Source organism: Drosophila navojoa, chromosome 4, assembly GCF_054131105.1.
Source record: "Drosophila navojoa isolate 15081-1374.11 chromosome 4, UAZ_NAV_1.0, whole genome shotgun sequence".
NCBI lineage: Eukaryota > Metazoa > Arthropoda > Insecta > Diptera > Drosophilidae > Drosophila > Drosophila navojoa.
This window is the reverse complement of record NC_142892.1, coordinates 297,414-321,154: the sequence shown is the minus strand read 5'-3', so window position 1 is coordinate 321,154 and position 23,741 is coordinate 297,414. Positions and strand designations below refer to the sequence as shown.

At 42.8% G+C, this 23,741-nt stretch overlaps 3 protein-coding genes and 4 long non-coding RNA genes across 12 annotated transcripts; 3 read left to right on the top strand and 4 right to left on the bottom strand.

The window, feature by feature from the left end:
- Positions 1 to 746, bottom strand: Naa30B (N(alpha)-acetyltransferase 30 B). The gene has a single exon (XM_018101697.3). The coding sequence runs from the start codon at positions 639 to 641 to the stop codon at positions 123 to 125; it is 519 nt and encodes a 172-aa protein (XP_017957186.1). The 5' UTR covers positions 642 to 746; the 3' UTR covers positions 1 to 122.
- Positions 747 to 1,069: 323 nt separating this feature from the next.
- On the bottom strand, positions 1,070 to 4,090 carry LOC149091300 (uncharacterized). The gene is made up of 2 exons (XR_016196759.1): positions 3,758 to 4,090; positions 1,070 to 2,531 (listed from the first exon to the last, which is right to left on the bottom strand). It is a non-coding gene; the product is annotated as an uncharacterized LOC149091300 (long non-coding RNA).
- A 207-nt stretch (positions 4,091 to 4,297) lies between these two features.
- stet (rhomboid serine protease stem cell tumor) lies at positions 4,298 to 17,789 on the bottom strand. 5 transcript variants are annotated; one of them, XM_018101694.3, is made up of 8 exons: positions 17,492 to 17,789; positions 16,474 to 16,740; positions 16,314 to 16,403; positions 16,100 to 16,123; positions 15,832 to 16,008; positions 5,899 to 6,129; positions 5,419 to 5,830; positions 4,298 to 5,363 (listed from the first exon to the last, which is right to left on the bottom strand). In XM_018101694.3, the coding sequence occupies exons 2-8, from the start codon at positions 16,642 to 16,644 to the stop codon at positions 5,038 to 5,040; spliced, it is 1,431 nt and encodes a 476-aa protein (XP_017957183.1). In that variant the 5' UTR covers positions 16,645 to 16,740; positions 17,492 to 17,789; the 3' UTR covers positions 4,298 to 5,037. The 5 variants fall into 5 exon arrangements, with proteins under 5 accessions (XP_017957183.1, XP_089116126.1, XP_017957184.1 ...); XM_089260000.1 differs by having other exon boundaries at positions 16,474 to 16,704; XM_018101695.3 differs by lacking the exons at positions 15,832 to 16,008; positions 16,100 to 16,123; positions 16,314 to 16,403; positions 16,474 to 16,740; positions 17,492 to 17,789 and adding an exon at positions 7,387 to 7,608.
- LOC108651806 (uncharacterized) lies at positions 7,763 to 10,215 on the top strand. The gene is made up of 3 exons (XR_016196760.1): positions 7,763 to 8,116; positions 8,204 to 8,907; positions 8,993 to 10,215. It is a non-coding gene; the product is annotated as an uncharacterized LOC108651806 (long non-coding RNA).
- LOC149091299 (uncharacterized) lies at positions 10,793 to 12,506 on the top strand. The gene is made up of 2 exons (XR_016196762.1): positions 10,793 to 11,086; positions 11,144 to 12,506. It is a non-coding gene; the product is annotated as an uncharacterized LOC149091299 (long non-coding RNA).
- Positions 13,572 to 14,663, top strand: LOC149091298 (uncharacterized). The gene is made up of 3 exons (XR_016196764.1): positions 13,572 to 14,208; positions 14,284 to 14,409; positions 14,471 to 14,663. It is a non-coding gene; the product is annotated as an uncharacterized LOC149091298 (long non-coding RNA).
- An 888-nt stretch (positions 17,790 to 18,677) lies between the features above and the next one.
- On the bottom strand, positions 18,678 to 23,674 carry LOC108651798 (protein zer-1 homolog). 2 transcript variants are annotated; one of them, XM_089259997.1, is made up of 9 exons: positions 23,376 to 23,674; positions 21,674 to 22,110; positions 20,802 to 21,601; positions 20,607 to 20,731; positions 20,321 to 20,492; positions 20,094 to 20,255; positions 19,868 to 20,029; positions 19,345 to 19,800; positions 18,678 to 19,282 (listed from the first exon to the last, which is right to left on the bottom strand). In XM_089259997.1, exons 2-9 carry the CDS (start codon positions 21,972 to 21,974, stop codon positions 19,121 to 19,123), a joined length of 2,340 nt encoding a protein of 779 aa, XP_089116123.1. In that variant the 5' UTR covers positions 21,975 to 22,110; positions 23,376 to 23,674; the 3' UTR covers positions 18,678 to 19,120. The 2 variants fall into 2 exon arrangements, with proteins under 2 accessions (XP_089116123.1, XP_017957180.1); XM_018101691.3 differs by lacking the exon at positions 23,376 to 23,674 and having other exon boundaries at positions 19,345 to 19,590; positions 19,651 to 19,800; positions 21,674 to 22,251.
- Positions 23,675 to 23,741: the final 67 nt, after the last annotated feature.

The window sequence follows — 23,741 nt, the reverse complement described above, 5'->3', positions numbered from 1 at the left end:
TGAGAGCTGGAAAGAACGAAACCTTGCTTATCTTTCGGCCAAAAAACTACATACATATATACTGAAAATACGCAACAATAAAATCAAATCGAAAAAAAAACTATACAAGAATTTTTAGCTGTCTATGCTCGACGCCAGGGCAGAAATAGCTTGAGACGCAGTGCATCCACGCCGTTCATGTAGTAGCGCAACAGGCGCTTCTCGCGTATGAAGCCCAGACTCTCGTACAGGCGCAGCGCCGCCTTGTTGGTCAACTCCGTCTCCAGGACGATCTCATCCGCATTGAATGACTGCATTGACTCGACCGCCTTGGCGACGAGCGTGGTGCCAATCTTCAACAGGCGATAGGCAGGATCCACGGCCAGCATCGCTATATATCCCTGGAGAATGCAGCCCAGTGACTCCAGCTTACACACGATGACCCCCACGTAGCGCTCCCCATGCCGAGCGAATATGCAGAGCTCTGGCCAATTGTAGACGAAGTAGCGATACGTATAGATGGAGTACGGCTCCGATAACTCCTTGTCGATCAGACTCTGTATGGCCTTCAGCTCGGACTCGTCATTGAAATTGGTGTACGTAATCTTTGGCGGCTCTCGCTCCACCTGCGCAGCCGGGGCAGCGTTTTCCTCTTCGTTCATCGTTCAAAACATTTTATTCGGAAATACGCAAAACAAAACGTTTTCGTAAATAACGACTCTAAATTGAAGCATACGGCTCGACAATCGGAGTCGAAAACGGAGTTCGAATTGACATTCAGTTGACTCGTGGGGCGTCGCATATCCTGGCAATTAGGCGGCACACCCAATCGGGACGGGGTATACCCCGTTACGTGGACAACTCAACACGCAAACGCTTGGGATTTTGGCATGTGATAATAGCTGGGAGAGAGAGAGAGAGAGAGAGCAATGAGCAGTAGCTCGACTAGCAGATACTCCATAGAGTTTACTAAATTTGAGTGCGAATAAAAGTATCATTAGCTGTTCATATGGGTAACGAGGCGAAAGTAAAGGCAATGTTAAATCCACAAGCACATCAAAGCTACTCTAATGTTCCAGCACATCATACCCTCTTGGCAGCCCCATTTGCAGGGGTTGCTTATGAAAATGTCTGCGACAGCTTTTTTCTGCGACCCTCCCTCTATCTTGAGGCAAATCCTTTGTTGTCTGCGCCAGCATACAGGAACGCCACCGCCCAAATTGCCAGGCGGCACGCACAGGTGCTGTCGCTGTCGCTGTGGCCGTCGCCGTCGCCAGCGGCGCCTCCTGCGCAAGTGAAAAACAAAAATTGAGTCCAAGCTGAAGTTTGGAGGGGTGGCAAGTGTTTGACAGCGTGGTTCTGGCCCCAATGAGCTCATATGGCTTGGTCAGCAAAAGGACCTCGGCTGCAGCCAAAGGTTCTAATAGCAATTAAGCTAAAAGCCCACGCAGTCCGCTGTAGAAATTCAATATGACGGTGCCCGTGGACGCTATTCGAGAGGGGGGGTCGGCCGACCCATAGATTAGATGCGGCCCGCAGCACTTTGATTTCTCCTCCTGACAATGGGTTGAGGGCAGAGCACCCAGCGCTAATTTGTTTATCCTGGCCAGCTCCTTTTTAGCTCCCAGCCTATACAAATGAAATCCTTGTTTGTGGTTACAGTGGCCAGGCCTCATTATATACTCATTGCTGTCCCCCGTACCTATATACACTTTGTAGAGCCGGGAGTCCATTGTCCCGTGTCCTTTGGCAGCGAGGTCAAGCGGCCAGGCTTTCTTTTTCAGTGGACGGCTGGACGGCACTTCGGCTAAGGACTTCCGTTTTTTCGCCATGCATATTCAGGTTGCAGAAATTAATTGTAGCATAAGGGCATAAGGACTCTCATGGCTGCCAGGACAGTGCCAGGGCACTTAATGAAGCGTTTAGCGGTACCAAAATAAAAGAATGCTGGGAAATAGAAAGTGCTTGGCATGCCAGTAAAAATTTCCATATTCAAGCGAGATAAATGGCGGCATCCTGCCCAGGCCCAGGCCCAGACCCAGGCTTTGAGCCCTGCTACACCTGAGCTGCAGCAGTTTATTATAAAGTTAACTGCAAATGGCTTCGCGTTCTGGTCTACTACAATATATATTTTTGACAGTTACACGCGAGACCTTTTGATAAGCAGGCATCGAACATGGACTGCAGTTGTCTGCAATTCGCTGTATTCCACTGTCGCAGATAAAGAGCTCCTCCATCCCCGGTCGCAACCCCAGTTGCAGCTCCAACTGTGAGTTACTTTTCCACTGGCCATGGCTGTCAACGCAGAAACAAAGGCCCCAGCCACGGCCCAAATGCAGGTTGATTCGCGTGGGACGCACAAGTCCGCACTTTACATGGCCATCAAGTGCGTTCCTCCTCGTTCCCTTCGGCTGACCGCTGCATTGTTCGCCTCTTCGATGGCATTCCTGCCGGACAGCTGGACAGCTGGACATGGCTGGACTGCATGTGCATGAATATGTCAATGTAATGATCTCTGTCTTCGTTGTTGTGCTTCTTCTTCTTCCACGTATCTGCTGAATTACATAAATATTAACTTGTACTTTTTACAAACATGTTTGCGCTGCCCAGCCAATGCGGAGGACAGGGCTCGGCTTGCCTTCACCTTCAGCTGCAGCTCCAGCTCCAGCCTCGAGCTCGAACTCCTCTGGTCTCTTTCATATTGATATGATTTATTTACTGGCTCATCCCATGTTCCACAATTCACTCTAAACTCAATTAAATGCCGATTGTTAGTTCATTTGATCTAGCTGCTAGTTTCACCATTAAATTCCTCCTTATATTAAATGATTTATTTGCTCAGCGCTTGAAGTTTAATATCTGTGTCTCAGTTCATTTGATCCAGCTCCTACTGCTCCGACCCTTTCTGGTGAGACTCATAGAATCGTTATAGAAGTAATACTATGATTGGAACCAACGCCTGAATAAGAGATTTATTCTTGTAGTGTTTCCCCAACGGATTTGTAGTTCCATTTGACGTCATTTATAATCGTTGGCAAGCAGGGCGCGTGCATCAACAAATTAACGCGCCCAACATTAATCACGACGACAATTGAATCCTTTGTCCAAGCAGCGCGAGTCAGCCATTTCTTTTTTGTCGCCCTATTTCCAGGACAGTTTATTTGCTTATATCATTTTGGCCATTCGCATTGGACTCGTTGCGCCTTTATACATTTTTGTTGTTGCTGCTGTTTTTGTGTGTGACGAATGACTAACGGTGAAATATGCTCAAACAAACATAAATTCGTGTCCGCTGGGATTTGTTAACTGCAGAAGGAACATGTCAATGGGAACTGGTTCGCGCTCGGAGTTTGGGGGCAACTGTGAGTGAGACGTTGCCGTCACAAGCATAAAAAAGACGAGAGCAGAATAAAAAACAAAAACACAAAACAAAAAAAGAGTTTCAGCAAAAAGCCAAGCTGCAACGCTTTGTTGACAGCAGTTGGGTGGAGGAGAAGGATGAGGGGCCGTAGCAGGTGGCAGCTGACAGGTAGCCTTGTAGCAGGTGCGTGCACGAAACTGTCATGAAAATTCTACAGTTTTTCGCATTTCACTCGCAAAGCAAAGAAAAGGCAAACAAAGCTTCTGATACAGATGGATGGATGGAAGGATGGATACATGTTAAGTTCTTTTTATCGCACTATGAAATTTTTAAAACTTTGCGTGTATTGCAAATGACATATGTACGGAACTATTTATACCTAGATAACATCCAACAATATCAAATATAACGACTTACCTCCGACATCTATCCTGTTGGCATTGTGCATATGCTTTTTCTGCATTTTCGAATTAAAATTAACTTTTAACAAAAAGCTGTTTACTTTGGTTTATGACTTCACTGAAAAAAGTGTGACTGCATCGAAAACACTTAAGCCTTTCTGGCAACACTAGCTCAGAATTTTGAAGTTAAAAGAGAATGCATAACAACACATTTGTTAGGATACATATACATACAATTTTTCTATATATAGTATGTGTAAATAAGTATGAAAAGCACTATCACTAATTTGTATTAATTGAACTAAAAATTCATTTTAATTAATATGTTTTATAGACTTCACAGTTAAATACCGAGCCGGGCCCTTGGACAACTGCGTAAGCCCTTTATTTGTCGCCAAAACTAGCAGTGTAGCCAGATTTCAAAAAGTGTGTATCATAACTTGAGCTGAGATCGCATATCGGCTTCCATCTGCGTCAAAACAGAATACGCAATATAAGAGTTTCATTTCGATCATTTTATTTTTATCTTAATTATGTACAAAATGTACAAAATACATAAATAGTGTAGTTGGTGCTGTTATTATTCACAAAAGCTGGCAGTAATCAGTTTTATTCTTTTTGTCTAAGGGCAGTTTGAATATTTATTATATACTATAAATTTTGAAACCGATTACACATCTTTATATAATTTTTACCAATTTCTGAGGTAGTCTTGAGAATAAAGTCATTCATTGTATATATGTAAGGCCTGCAGTGGGACAGTTCTGGAAAAATGTTGGAATACATCGGTTTCAATATAGCACTTATACATAATTCTCCTTACAGCTTACATTATTGAATTCAACTTGATTATCCATTTCGATTCTGCTTAAGTTTATAAAAAAGATCGTATTTCCTTGAGCATCAAGTTTTTAGCAGTTTATACATCTAATCAGTTCCAATTTGTTGTAAATATACTTTTTCTTATCATCGACTTCAACGATAATATGTTCGCATTGATTCTTTTCAAACATTTGTACTTTTAAACGTAAGAATCGAAAAGCGGAACGAATAGCGTTTGATAACGTATGGACGATTGTCTATATATATTATATGCTATACAAATACATATGTCGGAATGTCTGTACGTATATTGCACGCAATAAATGAATTTACAAAGAAACAGAGGAAAAAAAATCACGAAAAAAAAAAAAACATAACTTGTAAACTATAAACTTATTCACTGTCCAGTTGGAAAACGAATAAACCGAATAACAAAAAACTTCAACAAAAATCGATTTTGAACTTGATTTCCAGTTACACCTGGAAGTCATTAAAGTAGGTTTGGGTGAACCTGATCTTCTCCACGCGCATATTAAACAAAGTGACTCCATTTAGCACATTGAAAGCGACGGCGAACACAACAAGCGCTGTGTAGGTTCCCAATGCGATCCACCAGAGCAGTTGCTCGTGCAGCTTCTGCTCAAAGTTCTTTAGTACAAGCAATCCGATGGTCAAGCCTGCCACTGCGCCAGCCAAATGGGCCACGTAGGAGACAGCCGCTGGACTCACGGCCAGCTGCCCAGGTGGCAGGTCCTCGCCAGCATAGCGAGCATAAATGGCAAAGCCAAAGTCGAAAGAGGCTGCAAGAGCAAATGTTACAAGAAATCATGACATAAAAATCTTCGCTGTCCCTACCGAAAATCAATATAAATGCCAAACGTAGCACGCCGTAACGCATCTGATGGTAGTTAAGGAGCACATTGGCCAGATGCGCTGCCAGCAGTGCATAAACGCCGCCACTGGCGCCAACGAGAAACACCTCGGGATCAAAGATGCTGGTGCCCAGCGAGCCAGCCAGCACGCCCGAGAAGTAGATGCAGGCGATGCGCGACGATCCATGCACCATCTCCAGGGGCAAACCGAAGAGCAGCTGAACGGCCACGTTGAATCCCAAATGGAACCAGCCAGCATGCAACACCATATATAGAATAAAGCGCCAGATCTCGTGTCGCTTATCGGGACGATAAATGAACATGGAATCACTGGGTATGGGACCCGTTGGCGCCGCCTCTCCCGTGGCCAAGGTGTGATACACAAAGAAGCCCAGCTATAAATCGATTATAATATTCACTCCATTTCAATTGCGATTCAAATAAGAGAATCAAGTCAGCCCACCTCTACGATTGTGATCAATATAATGAAAAAGGGCGGCGGGCAGCATGTGTAGCGATCTGCATAATATTTACGATCGCGCTCCTCCGGCAGTACCTCCATAGCCACCGCATGGACCATCTTTTTAAAGAGCGGCGGCTCACTTATCACCAGCTGAAAGTCGTTCTCAGAGCAAACCTCACGATCTCGATGATGAACCGCACATTTGAAGCTGCGCGAACGCTTGCCGCTCATCTGAAAATAGATAATGGGGCATATGTACATACATATATATGTACATATATCAGAGAGAATAATGTAAAAAAGTTTACCTCGAAGACAATTGAAACATATTATTTGAAAACTAAGAACTAATATTTGTTGACCCGAACCGTTAGACAAGGTTACCTGTCAATCAGAGTCAGAGTCTAAGGAATCTCATAAGATAAATAGAACCCATGGTAAAAGCACCAGATTTCTTCACGTTCCAATTGGACCATATCTGCTGGCCAAAATCAGCAACAAAAATAATTCATTTTAACCCCAAAACTAAACGAGCCATAAAATTATGAAAACAAGTCCAAACTAGAGTTAGGAACAGAGAGGAATTGCAAAAGCGAAATAATTTTTATTATGTAATTAAGATGTTCACAAAAGATGCGAACGGGGCGGAGCAATTAAGGCGCACATAAAAACTAACAGCAAGAAAACAGAAGCAGAAACTGGAAAAAAACAACACGAAAATCTGCAAAGGCGGAAAATGTGTATTGTGTTTAATTAAAACGGAGACACAGACATGAAAATCCAAATGAAGCCTACGCGCAATTAAAATTCACGATTATGAAACGTAAAAGTAAAAACTAAATCGACTAGAAAATACCTTTTAAAACAATTTGTAAAATAAATATTAGAGAAAAGAAAATACTTATCAAGTACAGTGAACGAATAAACAAGTTACAATCACCTCTTTCAAACCACCTACAAACACATACTACCTCACTTCTGCAATAAGCCATCTGCAGGGTATGCAAGCAACGCAAAAACAATCCACAAATTAAGCTTGTCAGCCAAATGGGCAAAAGGGAAGCCAAATAAAATAGTTACTTCCGCTCGTAACCGCAAACATGGTTGTTGTGGTCGAAGCTGTAGGGGTCGTGGGAGGTAACAAGTGTTTGCTGCTAGTTAGCTCCGCGACAGCCTAATATTAGTAATTATCAAATTTATTTTAATTGACGAATCGCCTGCGGTTACCATTAACTAGCAATTGTACACTTCTTTTCTCTTATACACCAACACATTCACTGCAAGGTGGCAACGTCGGACAATACACACATACATATGTACATGCATTAAAGCTTAAGAATGCATATGAATGCGTATAGTTATAATTATAACGGCATACTTTTCCCATTGAAGACTCGTGTCAAATGGGAAACATAATTATTCAACTAATGCAAGTTGCATTACTATAATTTACATTTATGTATTTAGTGCTTTTGACAGCCTACTTACGCAATAAAATTATAATTTGGCGCGCTTTAAGATTTGCGACACTGACACAATTCCCAGCTCAACGACTCTCACAGCTTGCTAACATAATGCTTAATATTGCACTTAAGCCACAATTTACACGAGTGTACATAACAAAATCCAATTTATATATGCTATATACATTTATATATGTATGTATACACTTAATTAAACAACAACGTCGTCCACTGCCGCGCTGTGCCTAATATATCGATCTTTGCTTTGATTTCTTATTTGTCAGCGTTGCCCACTCGCCCGCCACCCAGAGTTGCATTCGCATTATTTCTTCACTCTTTATGAGCACTTCCTTAAATTTAAAAAATAAAAAAAATCAAATAGGACAATTTTACTTCCGATTTGTCGTTTCTACGTATTAAATTGTTAGCTGTTGACAATAAGACAATGGAACACCCAAATGCATTGTGAGACTGTGATAAATCTGGTTTGGCCAAAAACACACAACAAAACAGAGAGATCAAACGAGATGAGGCGGCAACTAGAAATAGGGCCTATCGCCCAAGCCGTAACAATTTCTAACAAATAAAATGTTTATCATTTGTTTTGTGACATGCACAACGGGGTGTGCGAATTACAGTCGAGCCCTGGACACAGACCTGACTGCCCTCGTCCTGTCGTCCCTTTGCGGCTGAGCCTGATAATGACATTACCCAGCGGCCAAGCACTGCATGACGTCACAGCGCTGCCGCACCAGGTAAACGCTGGATACCCTCACCAAACCACTGGCATTCAACAGTTATACTGCATTTTTCTATTTATGCCTCATTCACATTTTTTGTAGGTCACAAACATAAAGCGACAAATTGACGCAAACATTTAACACACACATTGCTCCGCCCCTCCCCAACAAAGATCGCAGAGCGCAATGCTCAGGACATGGTCAACAGGGCTGTAGAAGGGCCTGCAGCAGGGCGTTGGCGGCTTCTCTTGATGGTGGAACACCTACGAAAAAATTCCTTTGAATTACGTTGTTGCAGCGCTAGCCAGCCTGCCTGCGTGCATGTATGTGTGTGGGTTTTTTTTTTGTTAGGCCCTAAGCTATGCGCAAAAAAGGACATCTTCACTGGCTGTGCACTCCATTATGCATTTTATGTGCGCCCTCATTCAGTGTCTGTTGACATTTTTATTCCAAGCAGTTAAGCAATATTTCCACTAACGTGTGGCCGGATCGGAGTCCAACAATCTATAAATGTATGCATGTATATAAACAGCAGGCAGAAGAGCTCCACTAATCTATCCCATCTTAAATCCTTACAGCCTGCCTTCTAATAGGTGCCTTGATATACCTCAAGCTGTTTTCTATGCTAATTCGCTGTTAATGGATGCACAAACATTTCGGTATTTATTGTTGTTGGCTTCTCGCAGTGGGCAGGACTTGAAGGCATCTTGAATGGAGGGCTTATTTAATTAAATCAAAATATTTTTGCACGCACCAATTCAATTTACATTGTTTATATAGAACAGGAGCCAGTGTGATTGCCGCAGGTGAAAATGCCAGCAGTTGTATCATTTATATTATTGTAAAATCTTCTTTAGCCAACTTGAGATGTTGCTGTTGTTTTTGTTGCAGGGTCGCCCGCCCAGTGAGCAATTTGCCGGACAAATGGTTTTTGCTGTAATTACGAACATTTCTCTCTTTCTTTTTGTGCTCTTTGTATTTGTCGGCCTCTTGGCGTCTACTAATTATCACATTTTTACTCATTAAAGTCACATTTGCCTTACAGGACCTGTCGCTGCGAGTCCTGGCTGTCCTGGCTGTTGCTGCTGCTACTGCTGCTACTGCTGCTACTACGGTTTGCTTAATTATAGGGCCAAAAGGCAAAGCGGCGTCTGCTACTTACAACTTGCTAGGTAATCAGCCTTTCAGTCGTTTTGGCTACCGTATTAAAAGGACGACCGCTTGATGATGATTGATTAGGCGCTGGCCAAGTTGAACCAACCCAAGCCAAGCCTAGCCGAGTCAATCACCGATGAGCTTCTTATGTAGGCCAAGCATCTTTTGCATCTGCTCAGCTGCGACAACTGTGCAAATGCAGCGCGTGGCTAAGAGACCCACGGAGCGGGGCAGCTGTAGCTGTAGCTGAGGCTAAACAACAAATCGAAAACTGATTTGGAGCGGAAGTTCGTTTGCACCTTTCAGCAGTTTCCTGTGTGTGCAAAGCAACAACAACGACAACCACAACAACAGCAACAACTATACAAACGCTCACACATCTGTACACATATGTATATATAGTAGTGTGTTTGTATGTAGCACACGCATGTCAAGACTTCATTTGTGATTTGCGCTACTTCGACGTTTGGCCTTTGACGCCGCATTCCTTTGTCTTGGAACTGAACGGAACGCAACGGAACGGGCGGTGCGAGCGCGCGATATATTCGCAAATCAAAAGCTATATAGATTAAGATTGCCCTCCTTTGTATATATAGGGAAACGCAAAGGATCTGGGCATATATATGCAAAGCGCTGCCAAGGAGCAGCTGTCGCCGTTGTTTGATTTGCGATTGCGACGCTGGCGGAAATGGAATGACACGCAAGGCACAAAGGCAGCCCGACAGCCCAGCCCAAGCCAGGCCAAGGCAGCCAGCCAGTCAATCAGCCACTCCACGTCTTTGTTTGGCAGCTCGTCGCAAAAAGATTGGCAAAATGGAAATCGAAATTTACAAGAAAAAAAAAACCGAATATAATTGAAATTGAACTAGAAATACTCTTGCTTAGATAGAGTCAAGATGATAGCAGAAACTAGAAATAATTTTGTTAACTGGTAGAAAGTGTTCTTTACTGCTTGATTATAATCATATGATATTTTTCAAACAATGATATGATAGAGCAGACACATTGATATTATCGTTTCACGATCGACAGTTATATGTGTTAGCTCTGGCTAAGACGGATGGATTCAGCTTGAATCCATAAGATGACAATTACAAGTGCGAAAAATATTGTAACATTAACTTGGAGACGCTTCCTTCACAGCGTTACAAATCTCATTGGAAATGTACACGACTTTCTGTCAGTGTGCGGCAAATTCTATTTCACCAAACACACGCACTGCTGACAGCAGGGAAGAGCGAGGGCCAGCTAAGCGGACTGCCTGGCATGCTTATAGTAAATACTATATGTATGTGCATTTATGCTGTGTGTGTATGGCTAGTAATCGGATATGATTGCCACTGACTAACAATCAAAAATATATATTCTTTACAGAGTTTTCCGAGCGACTGCACATGGCAATGCAGCCCATGCTAATGCTAATGCTAATGCCCCTGCCCCTTGCATTAGCCCCAGTCCCTTCCTCATGTTTTGTGTGCACAATCAGCGCGCGCTGGCATCAGCAGCTGCTGCTGATTCGTTTACTGTCGTTGCTGCTGCTGCTGCTGCTGTTGTTGCAACAAGGTGTAAACATGACCAGCGCGTGTCCTAAGGAAGTGGCGCGCACTTGATGTCTCATTATTACAATGCTTCACACAAGTTAATGATGCGCGCTTGTGCTTGCTTCCGTGTGTCACAATTATGCGAGGCAGCTGAGCTTGAAGCGCGGGTCGGCGTCGCGGGGTCGATTCGTTGACCTCTGCAGCCACTGCCAAAAAGCAACTATAAATGCCGGATTGGGGTGAAGGCAAACAATTCCAGCTTGGTTTTATGTGCCATCATAAATGTCAGGTGCGTAGGTCATTCCACCAAAAATTTATTCAACATAATTAGTTGTGGCAATTACAGCAGACGTTGGGCACAATGTGCGGCAGCTAATTTGATTTTGAAACTCGGACCAATTGTGACTAATGAGCGGCGCACACATTGCTAATGCAAACACGGACCAGACAAATACTATAAAACCAATCCCAAGTGGAAGGATGAAAGCTTGCCCCAAAGCCCATACACCCCACTTTGACACCTCCTAAGCAGGGCATCTAAATTGGTTTTGCCTCGGGCCATGTGGCCAGAAACATGATTTAAGATAGACACTAAAGCATTTACACCTGCAGCTGCCACGCCCCTGCGCTCACGTGCTCAACATAAAGGAAGCACAGAGAAGAAAACAAAAATGCATAAGCGATTATTTGTAGAGTGCGCGTGCTCGGCCGCAGGACATCAGTGAGCTACAAAAACCAGGCCAAAAAATGGATTTTAGGAATTGTTATCAGCACATTTCGTGACTATGGCTAAAAATATTGAAGCAGCGCAACCAATACTCTGTGTGTGTGTGTGTGGATGTGGGAGGGTGTGCTGGTGTGTGTTTGGGGACAGTTGCAGTTGGGGCTGTGCCAATTCGTGTTCACGTCGTTATCCTTGCCCCGGATGCACAACAATCAAAATAAACTGCTGCCAAATTGACCATTGACCAAACATCGTCAACAGCAACAGTAGCCATTCTCGGCAGTCCCCCCTACGCCGCCTCCTTGGCATTGTCACGTCCTTGGCATGGGCCACAAGTCAAAACGAGCAGCAGCAACAGCAAAAGGAGAAAAAGGCCAAACATGCAGTTTGGGCAACTTGGCAATTTTTGTGTATGCTGCAATGATTGGATATAGATAGTTCGACAGCTAGATAGCTGCTATATAATCAAACGTTGGGTCTTTAGCAATGGATAACCCAAATCGATTGGCTTTATGCCAACTCCAAGTTGGGTAAGTTAGGCAAACAACAATAATGGCCAGGATGATATATCATATCAGAAGACTGACGATGCAAGCAGGAACTCTGACTAACTTCTAGAACTATGATCGAGCTCATAAGAAGCTATCTTGAGGCACATTCACACCTTCATGCTGCAGTTGCCCCTTTTTTAGCTGGAAAAATTGCAAAAGGCTGCCGTTCGAGCGTTCTAAAGTGTCCGTTGTTTTTGTTCATGCGATTTGCGATGTAATTGTGGAATAATGGAATCGCTAAAGAGATTCCAACTGCAACATCAAGCATCACCGGGACGCGTCGTCTGGTCCATTTATGGATTGGCATTGATTTAATACCGCATCCATGAGACGATCTATGCGCTGGATGACTCGTATCCCCAGAGTCCAAGGCGCAAGGCATTTTGCACCTACCTACATACATATATCTAGAAATATATCTATATGTATATACATATATGAGGAAGCGAACGAACGTACGCAGCTGATCTGATTCCTTCGCTGTTCTTTTTCCTTTATCAATGCTGCCAGATCAGCAGAGCAGACGCCACCGAAGTGGGTATTGGGGATTGGGGCAACGTGGGGACTGGTCATTGGAGCGCCTGCACAAATGTTTATTCAATAAACCCGATTCGCCAGCTGGCCGTGCCGACCAGTGCCTTCGCCGTCTCCAGACATTCCCCATTCAAGACAAGCCGCTGGAATTTCTTGGTGCGTGCTTGGCACAGGTTCAGGCTGTGCCCAGGCTCCAGCTTGCAGCATTTGGCGTCTGCCAGCTGCGCCGTCGCACTGCGTCCGCTGATTATGATAATGGAGGCGACTCTCGACCACAACTCGCCACTCGCCACTCGTCACTCTCGGCTCACAGCTCGCAGCTCGCAGCTCGTCGCCAATTGCTTTCGTTTATGATCGAATGCTTGGCAGCTCCGTTGACTTTCTGATTAATGCAAGAATTCTACGCAGCGTTCCTTCAGCTACAGCTTCTGTTCAGTGTTTTTTGTTGTTTTTGTGCTGCTCTCCGATCAGCCTGCAATTAAAAGCCATGTACCTTTCGATAGCCAGCTAAATGGCAAGTGTGCAAATCATTATATACACACGATCATGCCGCAAATGCCTGATGAGCTGCACGAGAGCAGCTCAATGAGTCTTACTGCAGCTGGTCGGCTGACTTTAATATAGTATACCATATCGACTATATCCCTCGACGTTTTCGAAAGGATAGCACTCTCCTGTAATCATAGTTGCCAAGTATTTCCAGATTGAATCACGAGCCGAGCCACTGTCAGAACATTCATGAAAACACAAATCGACTTTCGAGGATAGAGAAAGCCAAATTATAGATCAAAACATAAGTGGAATCATAAAGTCAGAAGCATGATTCAGTCAGAGATTTATGTAGATCAAACAATGGAAGGAAGGTATAGAAAGAAAGAAGTAAAAGTGTGGAAATAGAGATAGGAGAGAGAAACATAAGCCCATGCTGAATATTTTTATAAAAGTCGTAAGAATTCAGCCGGGTTAGAGCATCCCTGCTTCGATATGGATCAACAGCTTTGCACGCTTAAATTCCTGGACTCAGCTGCAGCTCTTACTGGTTCTGGCGTCGCCCGCTGAGTGTGCGAATGTGTGAGTGAGAGACCAGATGCACAACTGTCGATCGACAGCCGGGAGCTAAGAGCTTCGAGCTGCAAGCCGACAACCCACAGTCGAGAGTGGACAGTCGACAGCCTCGTGCCTGCAGTTGTCATAACGTTCAACACGTTTGCCGCCCCTCGTCTTGGCTGTGGATGGCTGCACCCGGCGCCGTCTCCATGCCCGGCTGTTGCTTCTGCGCTTCCATAAAAGGATTTGTCACGTGCGAGCTTTTGTTAAAAATTCAGCAATCATCAAGCAATCGCAATCTCTCCATTGTATCGATGTCGGCATCGGCCATCGCCCATCGGCTTCGCTTGCATTATGCATGGCACATGGCACAGCTCCTGCCTGGTTGGTAGCGGCATTCCTGCTTTAATTCAAGCAGCGTCCCAAACAAGGACTTGCTCCTAGCGTCCATATGGTCCAACGCATCATGGACGACGCCTCGTGCCCGACACCCCCTCAACGAGCACGCCCTGCTGGCCAATCATTGAAATTTATAATTAAGTACAAAAATGTTGTGTAAGTTGTTGCCTATGAGGCAGCTAAAGATCGTTTAGCTCTGATAAGAGATGGCTATTGATGTTCTTTTTGCAGAAGAACGCCGACGACAGGATCTGAGAGATGCCAAAGATAGAACACAGCCCTAGCGGTCTACCTCCAGCTGAATCGCACCTCATAATGGTGTCTAGCTATTAATAGAGTTATCTGGGAGGTGCTTAGGTAAGTTTTCTAAGAGATGCTTGAAGTTTCCTGAATAAATAACAATGATCCAGTTTTAAAGGCTACTGATAATAGGAGACAAACATAAATGTCCATTATCCACTTTTGAAGGGTATACAAATAGTCATAGGTCTAATGCGGTCTATTAACAGGAGCTAATTCCCAATTCGGATGCCAGCAATGGCTTGTTGTGTGGTTCTGATGGGTTTTGGCCAAGCGGCAGATGAATGAGCTGTGCCATTGACAATTACCGTTACGCACACACACACACACACACACAAACACGAACACAAGGGTAAATAGAGGCTTTGTGATGGCCCTGGCTAATTCATGACTTTGAGGACTCTTTGGGCAAACAATTGAAAAGCAAGACGAAGACCAAAATACACTTGACATTCATTATGCATGTGTGTGTGAATGTGAGTGTGTGGTTGTGTGTGCCAATCAAGCGTAGAATCAATCAAATTGCAATAGAATTGTCAATGGCCACAGCAAACATTAAAAAGAAATATTGTAAACTACTCAGAGTGAAAGCCTTTGCAGGATCCATTTGAAAAAAGAAGGACTTCCACAAGACACCAAATTCGTATTAAGGCCGGGGCATGGGCATGCTCATAGTCCAGTGCTAGAGCCAACAACAGCCAGTTGGCGACGGGCGAGGGACAACGGGAAACTGGCCTGTTCTGTCGTTCACAGGTAAACACAAATCCTAACAACGTGTCCTGGCCAGGGGACGATGCTGCATTTATTTGGCGAGTGCGAATGGACTTTTTGCATGTGCCACAGTGCAAACAGAAGAAAAACAGAAGAGAAGAACTGACGACAGAGCAACGACTGCATAATACTCTGGCTAAAGGCACACAGTGTCTCGAATGCCGAATTCGAAACGAATGACTGTTAAAAGTGGGGTTCGAGAAATAAATGTGGTAGATAAAATTATAAATATTCATATTCATATTCTTCATATCGTAAAGCACCAGAAGCTGGAAACTTCATTAGCTAAACTTAAGAGACTGTGGATTAGCCTCTGAGTAAATATTTAAATTTTAAACAAAAGAGAAATGATTGGGTACATTGGTATAATAGCACATTACTATAACTATCCAATTGATATATATTATTTGAAACAAACTAAATTAGCTTGAGTAACAACTACCATCGTTATTTGAAATGCTTTCCCCAGCGAATATACCCCTCGGCACTTCTGAGACATCCGAGAGTGTAACAAAAATGCTAGCTATAGCTACAACTGCTGTTTGGACACGAGCCTACACTTCGGAACAAGCAGCAAATGGGACATGCACCTGTGTTTGCACTCAAATCCCGTTGTTTGTTTCGTGCGGCACGAGAGACAGAGAGGTTCGTGCAGCAGTAACAGCAACAAGGAAGGGGCGCATGGCTATTCGATTTGGATGCACTTACCACGTTGACAAAGTCCTGGAACGTCACATAGCCAGGTCCGACGGGCAGTTGGGCCTTCTTCGCACGCTCCAGCAACAGTTCACGCTTGTTCATAGGCACTTGGGAAACAAACTCCGGCGATCTCAGGGCAACCAAAAACTCGCTAACAGATATTTCACCAAAGCCCTCCGGATCGAACTGAAAGATGACAGATTAAATATATATAAATTATAAATATGTATGTATTCTATATACAAATAGATATATATGTTATAGAGCGTTTGCTTACCATATCAAATAAAAGTTTCCATTTCTGTTGGGAAGAATGATGGCAAGAAAATAGTGTTTAAATAAGTTTTCATATTTATATATATACATATACATGTATACACTCAGAGAAAAGGTAAAGTAACTTGTGCTCAAATGAGATACATATGTTTTAATAGCCAAGACTCAGAATCCAATTTTTCTCTGAGTGTAGACTAAACGAGCAGCAAACTCACGTCTCTTAGCAGCTCTCGGCGCAGCTCCGCCTCATCAAAATCGGAGTTAAGCGAGGTGTGCTCCGTATCATAGCCGGCATCATTTGTGCACTGCAGTAGGAGAAGCAAATTAAGAAGACTAACTAAAAAGTTTTGTGCCAATCAAAAACGGGATACTCACATAGCGCATCTGTGTGTGCGACAATGTGCCAATGGAGGCCAATGAACCGGCTATGGTCGATATGTGCTCAATGTCCGCCAGTGTCTCCTGCTGACTACTACCGCCCGCGTTCTGTTGGCTGGTGGGCAGCTCCAAGGCTCGCGAGCTGCCTCGCTCGGAGCCGGGCCACATCTCTGCCAGAGTCCGTAGTGCGCTCCAGGATTGTTAACGAAATGCGTATGGTGCTCGTTGCTGGTGTTATTTGGTAGTGATTGCGATTAGAATTTTCTGTAGATTAGGCAAATCGGGTAAATTATTTCTGATCTTAGTCTTTAATAACTTTTTTTTATTAAAATAAGTTTTATTGTAAGCAAATGTACAATAAAACCCACAAATTTTGAATCTTTAAAACTCCCAGATAATAAATTTGAATTTAATTTTTATTTAACAGATTTTCATTCATTTTTTGTACACTAAAAAGCACTGTGTAAACTTTTCCTCTTCAAGCTTTTTATTTCTCAACAATTGGTTTATTTCAAATACTAAAATGGCGCCCATGTGGTTGAGGTCGTTTTGGTTGAGTGTATAGAGTTGGCACAACGCGAGCGTATGTCGGCTGGAGTTCGCGGTTCGAACCCCGGTTGGGACACGCACGAACGAACAAGCTTTTATAAATTTTATTTCGCCCTACAAACATCTTTCGCTGCAATTTGTCGTGTTTGGAATTGCTGCAAACGCTTTGCAATGGGCCAGAGTAAATGATTATTCCGTTTAATCATAGGCTAAACGGTTCTCAATACCTTAGCCTATTTCATGCCCGGAATACAGTTTGATTTTTTGGTTTTGTTTACAGTTATTGCATTGCATTTGTGTGCTGGCCATGGCAACCGAAGCTCCCCCTATTCTGCTTTTAGCAAGGTTATTGATCTGCGTTAGCGGAAGTAACTGAACTCTTCTTGCAGGGCCGGCAAAATGGGCAAACACACGGCGAATGCATTTTCACTTTGTTGTTATTTTCCCCACTCTTTGCTTTACTCACATTTCGAGCACTTCCGTTGCCATGCGAACTGCGCAGAATCCGTTTCGGACGTTTTGTTGTGCCTTTTGTTTTCCGTCTCTTCTTCCACTGTTGTTGACTTTGTTCAATAAACTTATGAACTGTTTTCCTTTCAAAGAGGGAAAGCAATAAACAAACTGTGAATTGGCGAAATCACAATGAGGAAATTACCTTTTGTAATCACGTCTTTATACCGTGTTTATTGTATTAGCGTTTTGAAATGTTTGCCACGCAACAACAAAACAAAAACGAACACTCGGCCGGGCGGTAAAATTGCAACTGACAGCAGTAAAGTCTGTAGTGAGAGCAGAAGAGAGCGCAAGCAGCACATGGCGAAGGGTTGCTGGTGGGCGAGCGGCCATCTCTCTCTCTCTATGGTCCATGGGTGTGTGTGTATGTGGGGTTACTTTGCACTTGCTGCACATGCGCGACACGATTGTTCGATTTTCAACTCGTTGGCATTTCATGTCCCACCAACGCCAACAACAATTACGCACACCCTCTCAGCTCTCCAAGAACCACCCTATGACGTAATTGACAAGCTGTAAAGCATTTGCAGACTGCTGCAATTTGCACGCATACATACGCATACAGATGAGTGTGAGTGTGTGTGTTGGTATGGGTAAAAGCCTTTAGAAAAGCCTTTGTAGATCCCAGAGGGAACTACATAAAATGTTAACAAAATAACTTAAATTAAAAACGGGGGCTATCTGAAAGGCTTGCAGTATATACTAGGAAGGATAATTTAAATAAATATATATGCACAGATATATAATTTAGTCACTCGAAATCGTTTCAGACCATCCTCGCAAAATTATAATAATGTGTACAATGAAACACACTTATGTATGCATACATACATATATACATTTAATTATCCTAGACTTTTAAGCATATAAATTTACAATGAACATGCAAAAAACTGGAAAAAATTGGATATTATTATATTATTGTTGAAAGGAACTAATCGAAAAACATTTGCATTTTTGAACACAAAGCGGACAAGTTAAACGGTGTTGCATACAGCTTACCCTACCTTTTTAACTCTAATTCTAAAATGAAATAAAAAAGAAAACAAATCGAGCAGACATATTCAATAGCTAAATTTTAATACTAATTTATAAATATATATATTTATATATATATTTAGATATACGAAAGACTTCCGTTGTATGGAATCAGTTAAAGTTCTTCTATTTAATATGCAGATACATCGTTTGCCTTTTCCTTCCTTCTTTCTTTTTTCATTAACAATATTTACAGTTTTTCCGACAGGGTCTTAAAAAAAATCGCTCGTTTGCTTACAACATGATATATAGCTATATACCGTATATATAAACTATAATATTTATTATAATAGATATATTTAGCGTTCCATTTTATTTTATCTAACTCTCAGTTAAACACGCTTTGCTAAATTACTCCCATATTTTTAAAATATTTTTGTTTTCTTTTCTTTTTCTTTTTGCTTCTCTTGTTTAAGTAAACATAAAAATCGAGGAAGAATCTGAACGATATAACACTTGCGCTGTTGCCTCTAGAAACACATACAAAACAGTACAACAAACTTGAACCTATCGTAATTCTAGACGACAGTCCATTATATCTGATTTAACCCTCCACCATGCGCTCTATGCCCATGTCGCATTGCTCGATGACCAAGCGAGCTATGCGCTTGATCTCACAGTAAGGGCTCTCGTGCTCGATTAGTTCTGTTAGGATTTGTATGCCATTCTCCTGCTCCACCAGCTGGCAATACTTATCCGGGTAGACCTGAGAAATATTAATCGATGAGTTTACAAAAGGATTTTACATAGAGTTCCTCCCTCTCTCACCTGTGTAAGATTGGCCAGCGCCCAGACGGCCCAGTGCTGGCATTCGGGCGTCTCATAGCAGCGGACCAGACTCAAAATAGGTTCAAAGCTGCGATAGTTGATGTTCCGTTCACTCTTGATGTTCCAACGCTGAATGGCAGCGACCATGCGTTCAAGGACGTGTTGTCGTGTTGGCGTCTTGATAGTCCACGCATCGGGGCCATCGGATGCAATGTGCGCCAGCACTCCAGCCGCATTGTAGCTGACCTGGAAGCGCAGTTGGTTAGGATTGTCATTGGCTAGTCTTCCACCACCAAGCTGACCCACCTCGATACCATCGCTCACTGAATCAAGCAGGCGAGCAAACACTTCAATAAATTCCTGTGTCATCAATTTCGGGCGAAGCCATTTAACTTCGGCCACATTACCCAGCAGACCCATCATGTTTCTTAAAAGCTCGTCCCGATCGGGAAAGGTCTATAGGAAGACATATTGAAAATAGGCATTCAAATTGAATTAAGTTGCGATGGTGCTAATGGCTCACATTTAAACACTTAAGGAAATACTCCATGCCGCGTCCGTCTAGAAATCTCTTACAATTAATAGCAGTCTCATCGGTTACATTCCACATGGTCGACCACGCCACTTCCATGACATCATCAAAAACTGAGCGTGTTAACCGATCTTTGATGAGTGTCAGCATTGTCTGCGAACAGATTAAACGATAAATATATATTTCACGTGGATATCGTTGGTTTATATAGCCTTACGCTGACCACTCCCAGTTCGCCTAGGAATAGTTTCTGCCGACCATCCACCTGACAGGCGAGCGTGTTCAGCAAATATATAGCAATGCGTTGCACAAAGCCTTCCTGCTCCGTTTTTGACACACCATGCAGCAATATCTTAATAAGCCGCTCATACTCAAAGAGCTGACAATTGCAAAAAGATTATTAGTAAGTATTATTAATCTCAGAGTGGAATCCTAAAGACCTACCACATCGACTGGCATGTGAAACTGCGTCAGCGTTAGATAGCCATTGCGCAGCATTGTATCATCTGTTAGATGCATCTCCATGCCATTGAGTAGGGTCCTTATAATATGATTGCGCAGCAGTGTGCCAAACTTTGAACGATCGCGTCCTTTGACTATGTAGAAGAGTGTGGCGCTATAAGCAAGAGATACAGATTAAATTAAAAATTCGACTTATACTCAATAACTAAAACCAAGTCATAAAAACATTGCATTTTCATATTAAAGAGACTTTCTGCCACGTACATACCTGCCCGATATTTGCATGTGCTTGAATTTCAGATGCCTATCCATAGCACATAGCACGACATCCAGCGCTGTGTGTATGTCCTTGCAGTTCTCAAATCGAAACAGATGATAGAGATCATTCAGGACCTACGAGAAACATAGAGGAGAAGATGGTAGTATATAGGCTAGATGACTATTGAATTCGACTCGCTCTTACCCTTGTCAGCAGCACCGGTCTGTCGTGATAGTAACGTGCCGCTGTGAGTATTTGCTGTTCATTGGCATCGCCGGCCACCTCCAGGGCGGGTATATCGTGTCGCTTGCACGCCCAATGCGCCGTGTGATACAGCCCAAGAAATTGTAGCGGGCGCTGAGTACGAGACGCTAATCCCGGTATATCGGTGGGTCCAAAGTGTTGCTCTGTCTTGGTATTCATACTCGTCGACTCCTTGGTGGCCACGCCATTGCCCGCCAAATTCGTGCCCGAGATATCTAAGTGTGTCAAATGACGCAAATTATCCATGAGCATAACGAGCGTCTGATCGGGCAGATCATAAACGCCATGACCATTGCCCGAACTCGATATTGAAATATCCAAAGTGGTAAGGCGACGCAAGCAGCAAATCGCATGCAACTGATTAGCAATGGGCCAGACATTAAATAGAATGAGCGTGTGCAGGTTGGGCAGCATGCCAAGCGCCTCCAGACTAAAGTTCGCTAGCACGCAGGATGTGAGATCCAAGTGACTGAGGTCCTGCAAGTGGGCAAACTGCAATCGATGATGCATGACCACGCCATTGAGCACCAGACGGCGCAAATGTGGGCAGGTCAATTGAAAGTCAACCGGCTCCTTTTCATTGGGTTCCGCATTTTGCAGCAGATGCGAACTAATGCCCAGCTCCAACGAGCGCAAACTGTCCCCATAATGGGCAAGCAGGTGATGTGATTGCACTGTGATCTTATCGCAGTACCACATGGACAAGGCGAATAGTTTGTGACGCATAAGCGTCTCCAGACCTAAAAGCAAAATCAACAGAGGAAGAGGTTAGCAAAATAGTCTATACCAATAAGTCCATCGTTAATACCCACCTTGGCTGGTCAGCGTGCTATACCGCAGATTTACAATTTTTAGTGATGTGCGACGGATGTCGCTAAATAAATTGATCACCCTATCATCGAGTGGTCTATGGAAGCGTTGGTAATTTTCCAGAAATGCATCGCATATCTCGTTTGTTAGGACAATGCCTGCATTCAGTGTACGTTGACCGCTTTCCGTATAGCCACTGATTATGTCCAGATTGTTACAAAGCTTCTGATAAGCGATCTCCTTTAGTGTTAACGGCTCCTCGTCCAGTGACCCATCCTCCATTAGCCGCACCTTGCAGCTCATCTTAAACAATTAATTCGACTTTATTTCTAATATTCTTTTATTATGCTTCTGCGCTGTGTCTCAATGATATCAATCCGAAGCGATTTCTTTGCGGATTGCTTTTGCGTCTCTGATTCTGTATCTGTGATGCAGGCCACTGGGATAGGAAAATACAACAGTATTACAAGACAATCCGTTCGTTTCAGATATAGTTAGAAAGAGAAATACTGGAATTTACGAATTGATTTATTCAAACACTGACTACAGCGCCAACATGATGTCATATTTGAAATATTGTCTAAATTGAACAAAAAAACAGAAAACAACCAGTAAAATGTCTAAGATGTCTATCTGAATTATCAGGTCCTGCATACATATGTACATATATAATGCTGAACAGCCAATGGAACGTTTCGGATATTGTGGCAGAAAGAAGTTGATAGAAGTCTTATTTGAATATATGCGTGTATAATAAGTATTATACATTTTGAGTTTGCTCATCACTGCAGGCAGTAAAACGTTTAGGAATAATTACCATAAACTAAATTGCAAATATATATACACATATGTGTATATGTATATAAAAGAAAGCTATCCGATGGGACTTTGCGTGCATTTCAAGGATTTATCTATGTAAGTACGCAAATTGAATGGTTTCTTAATCCAGGATCGTCGACACAGAAGCCATAATCCAAAGTTTTTGCCAGTTTATCCGAATTTTACTATTGATTATAAATTAAGAAAAATGCTGAAATCGTACTACACGTGATTGTAAAATGTCTTAAATTTAATTTGAGGGGTGCCGCCAGAGACAAATTACGTAATATGTTGAAACAATTACTTGCAACAGTGTGCGTATATACATACATATATACAAATACATATCTCTGCGTGCGTGCATGTGTGTTGGAAAGCTAGTGAACATAGGACACACGACGCACATCGAGTATCAACAACACCGAAAGAGTTGGCAAAGCCAAAGCCCAAGCAAATGACACTTATAACGGATTGAAGCAAATGCAGTTGCTTCAAGTTGAATATAAACAGAATTGTATACTACATACATACATATACATACATACATATATATTAAGAGAGTTATGTGCGTGCCCATGTCAATATACACTGTAACAACAAAAAACTATTGGGATTGTCTATTAGAAGCTGTATGCGTGTGTGCGTATGTGCGACCAGTCTGGGCTTATCAAGGCAAGGCCAGTGAGAAATTTGTGGCCAACATCATCAACAGCCCCCGTCGTAAAGCATATCAGCTGTGTGCAGCAGGTGCAGAACTCACACATGCATATACACACTACACGCGCACGAAAAAGTTTAGCACAATATTAATAACATAAACAAAGGAGCAAAATTATATTCGTTTTCGTATTCGCTTTTTTTTTTTTTTTTTTTTTTTACATGTACCTTTTTTTTCTCCAACGGCTACGCAAGTCGCAACCAGTTGTCGATGATTGTTGCTGTTGCTGCTGCTGTGATGTCTTTGTCAAAAATGTCTTTAACTGGCTCTGAATGCGATTGATTGAAGGCGCAACAATGTTTGGAACGCGCTAACATTCCAGCTGCGCCGCACACAAACACAAATTTATTGTTTTTTTTTTTTTACGGCCGAATCAGTTAGATTATTCACTTTTTGGCATCATATTTTCTATTTTTCTTTCATACTATGCTTCTTCTTTCACTGCGCTAACGCAAATTGAAGTCTGTTAACGCAATCCACGGAGCGCTGTTAACTAACATACAATTTTATTTTGGCACTGCCACTGACCAGTG

What these genes read in the sequence shown, in the direction of transcription:
- Naa30B (XM_018101697.3), bottom strand. Translation starts at nt 641, where the DNA reads ATGAACGAAGAGGAAAACGCTGCCCCGGCTGCGCAGGTGGAGCGAGAG.
- stet (XM_018101694.3), bottom strand. Translation starts at nt 16,644, where the DNA reads ATGTGGCCCGGCTCCGAGCGAGGCAGCTCGCGAGCCTTGGAGCTGCCC. An exon ending in GCCGAGAGCTGCTAAGAGAC is followed by an intron (nt 16,124 to 16,313) that starts GTGAGTTTGCTG and finishes TCTTCCCAACAG; the next exon opens with AAATGGAAACTTTTATTTGA. An exon ending in GGCATTTATATTGATTTTCG is followed by an intron (nt 5,364 to 5,418) that starts GTAGGGACAGCG and finishes TTGCTCTTGCAG; the next exon opens with CCTCTTTCGACTTTGGCTTT.
- LOC108651798 (XM_089259997.1), bottom strand. Translation starts at nt 21,974, where the DNA reads ATGAGCTGCAAGGTGCGGCTAATGGAGGATGGGTCACTGGACGAGGAG. An exon ending in GACCGGTGCTGCTGACAAGG is followed by an intron (nt 20,732 to 20,801) that starts GTAAGAGCGAGT and finishes TGTTTCTCGTAG; the next exon opens with GTCCTGAATGATCTCTATCA. An exon ending in CACATGCAAATATCGGGCAG is followed by an intron (nt 20,493 to 20,606) that starts GTATGTACGTGG and finishes TCTTGCTTATAG; the next exon opens with CGCCACACTCTTCTACATAG.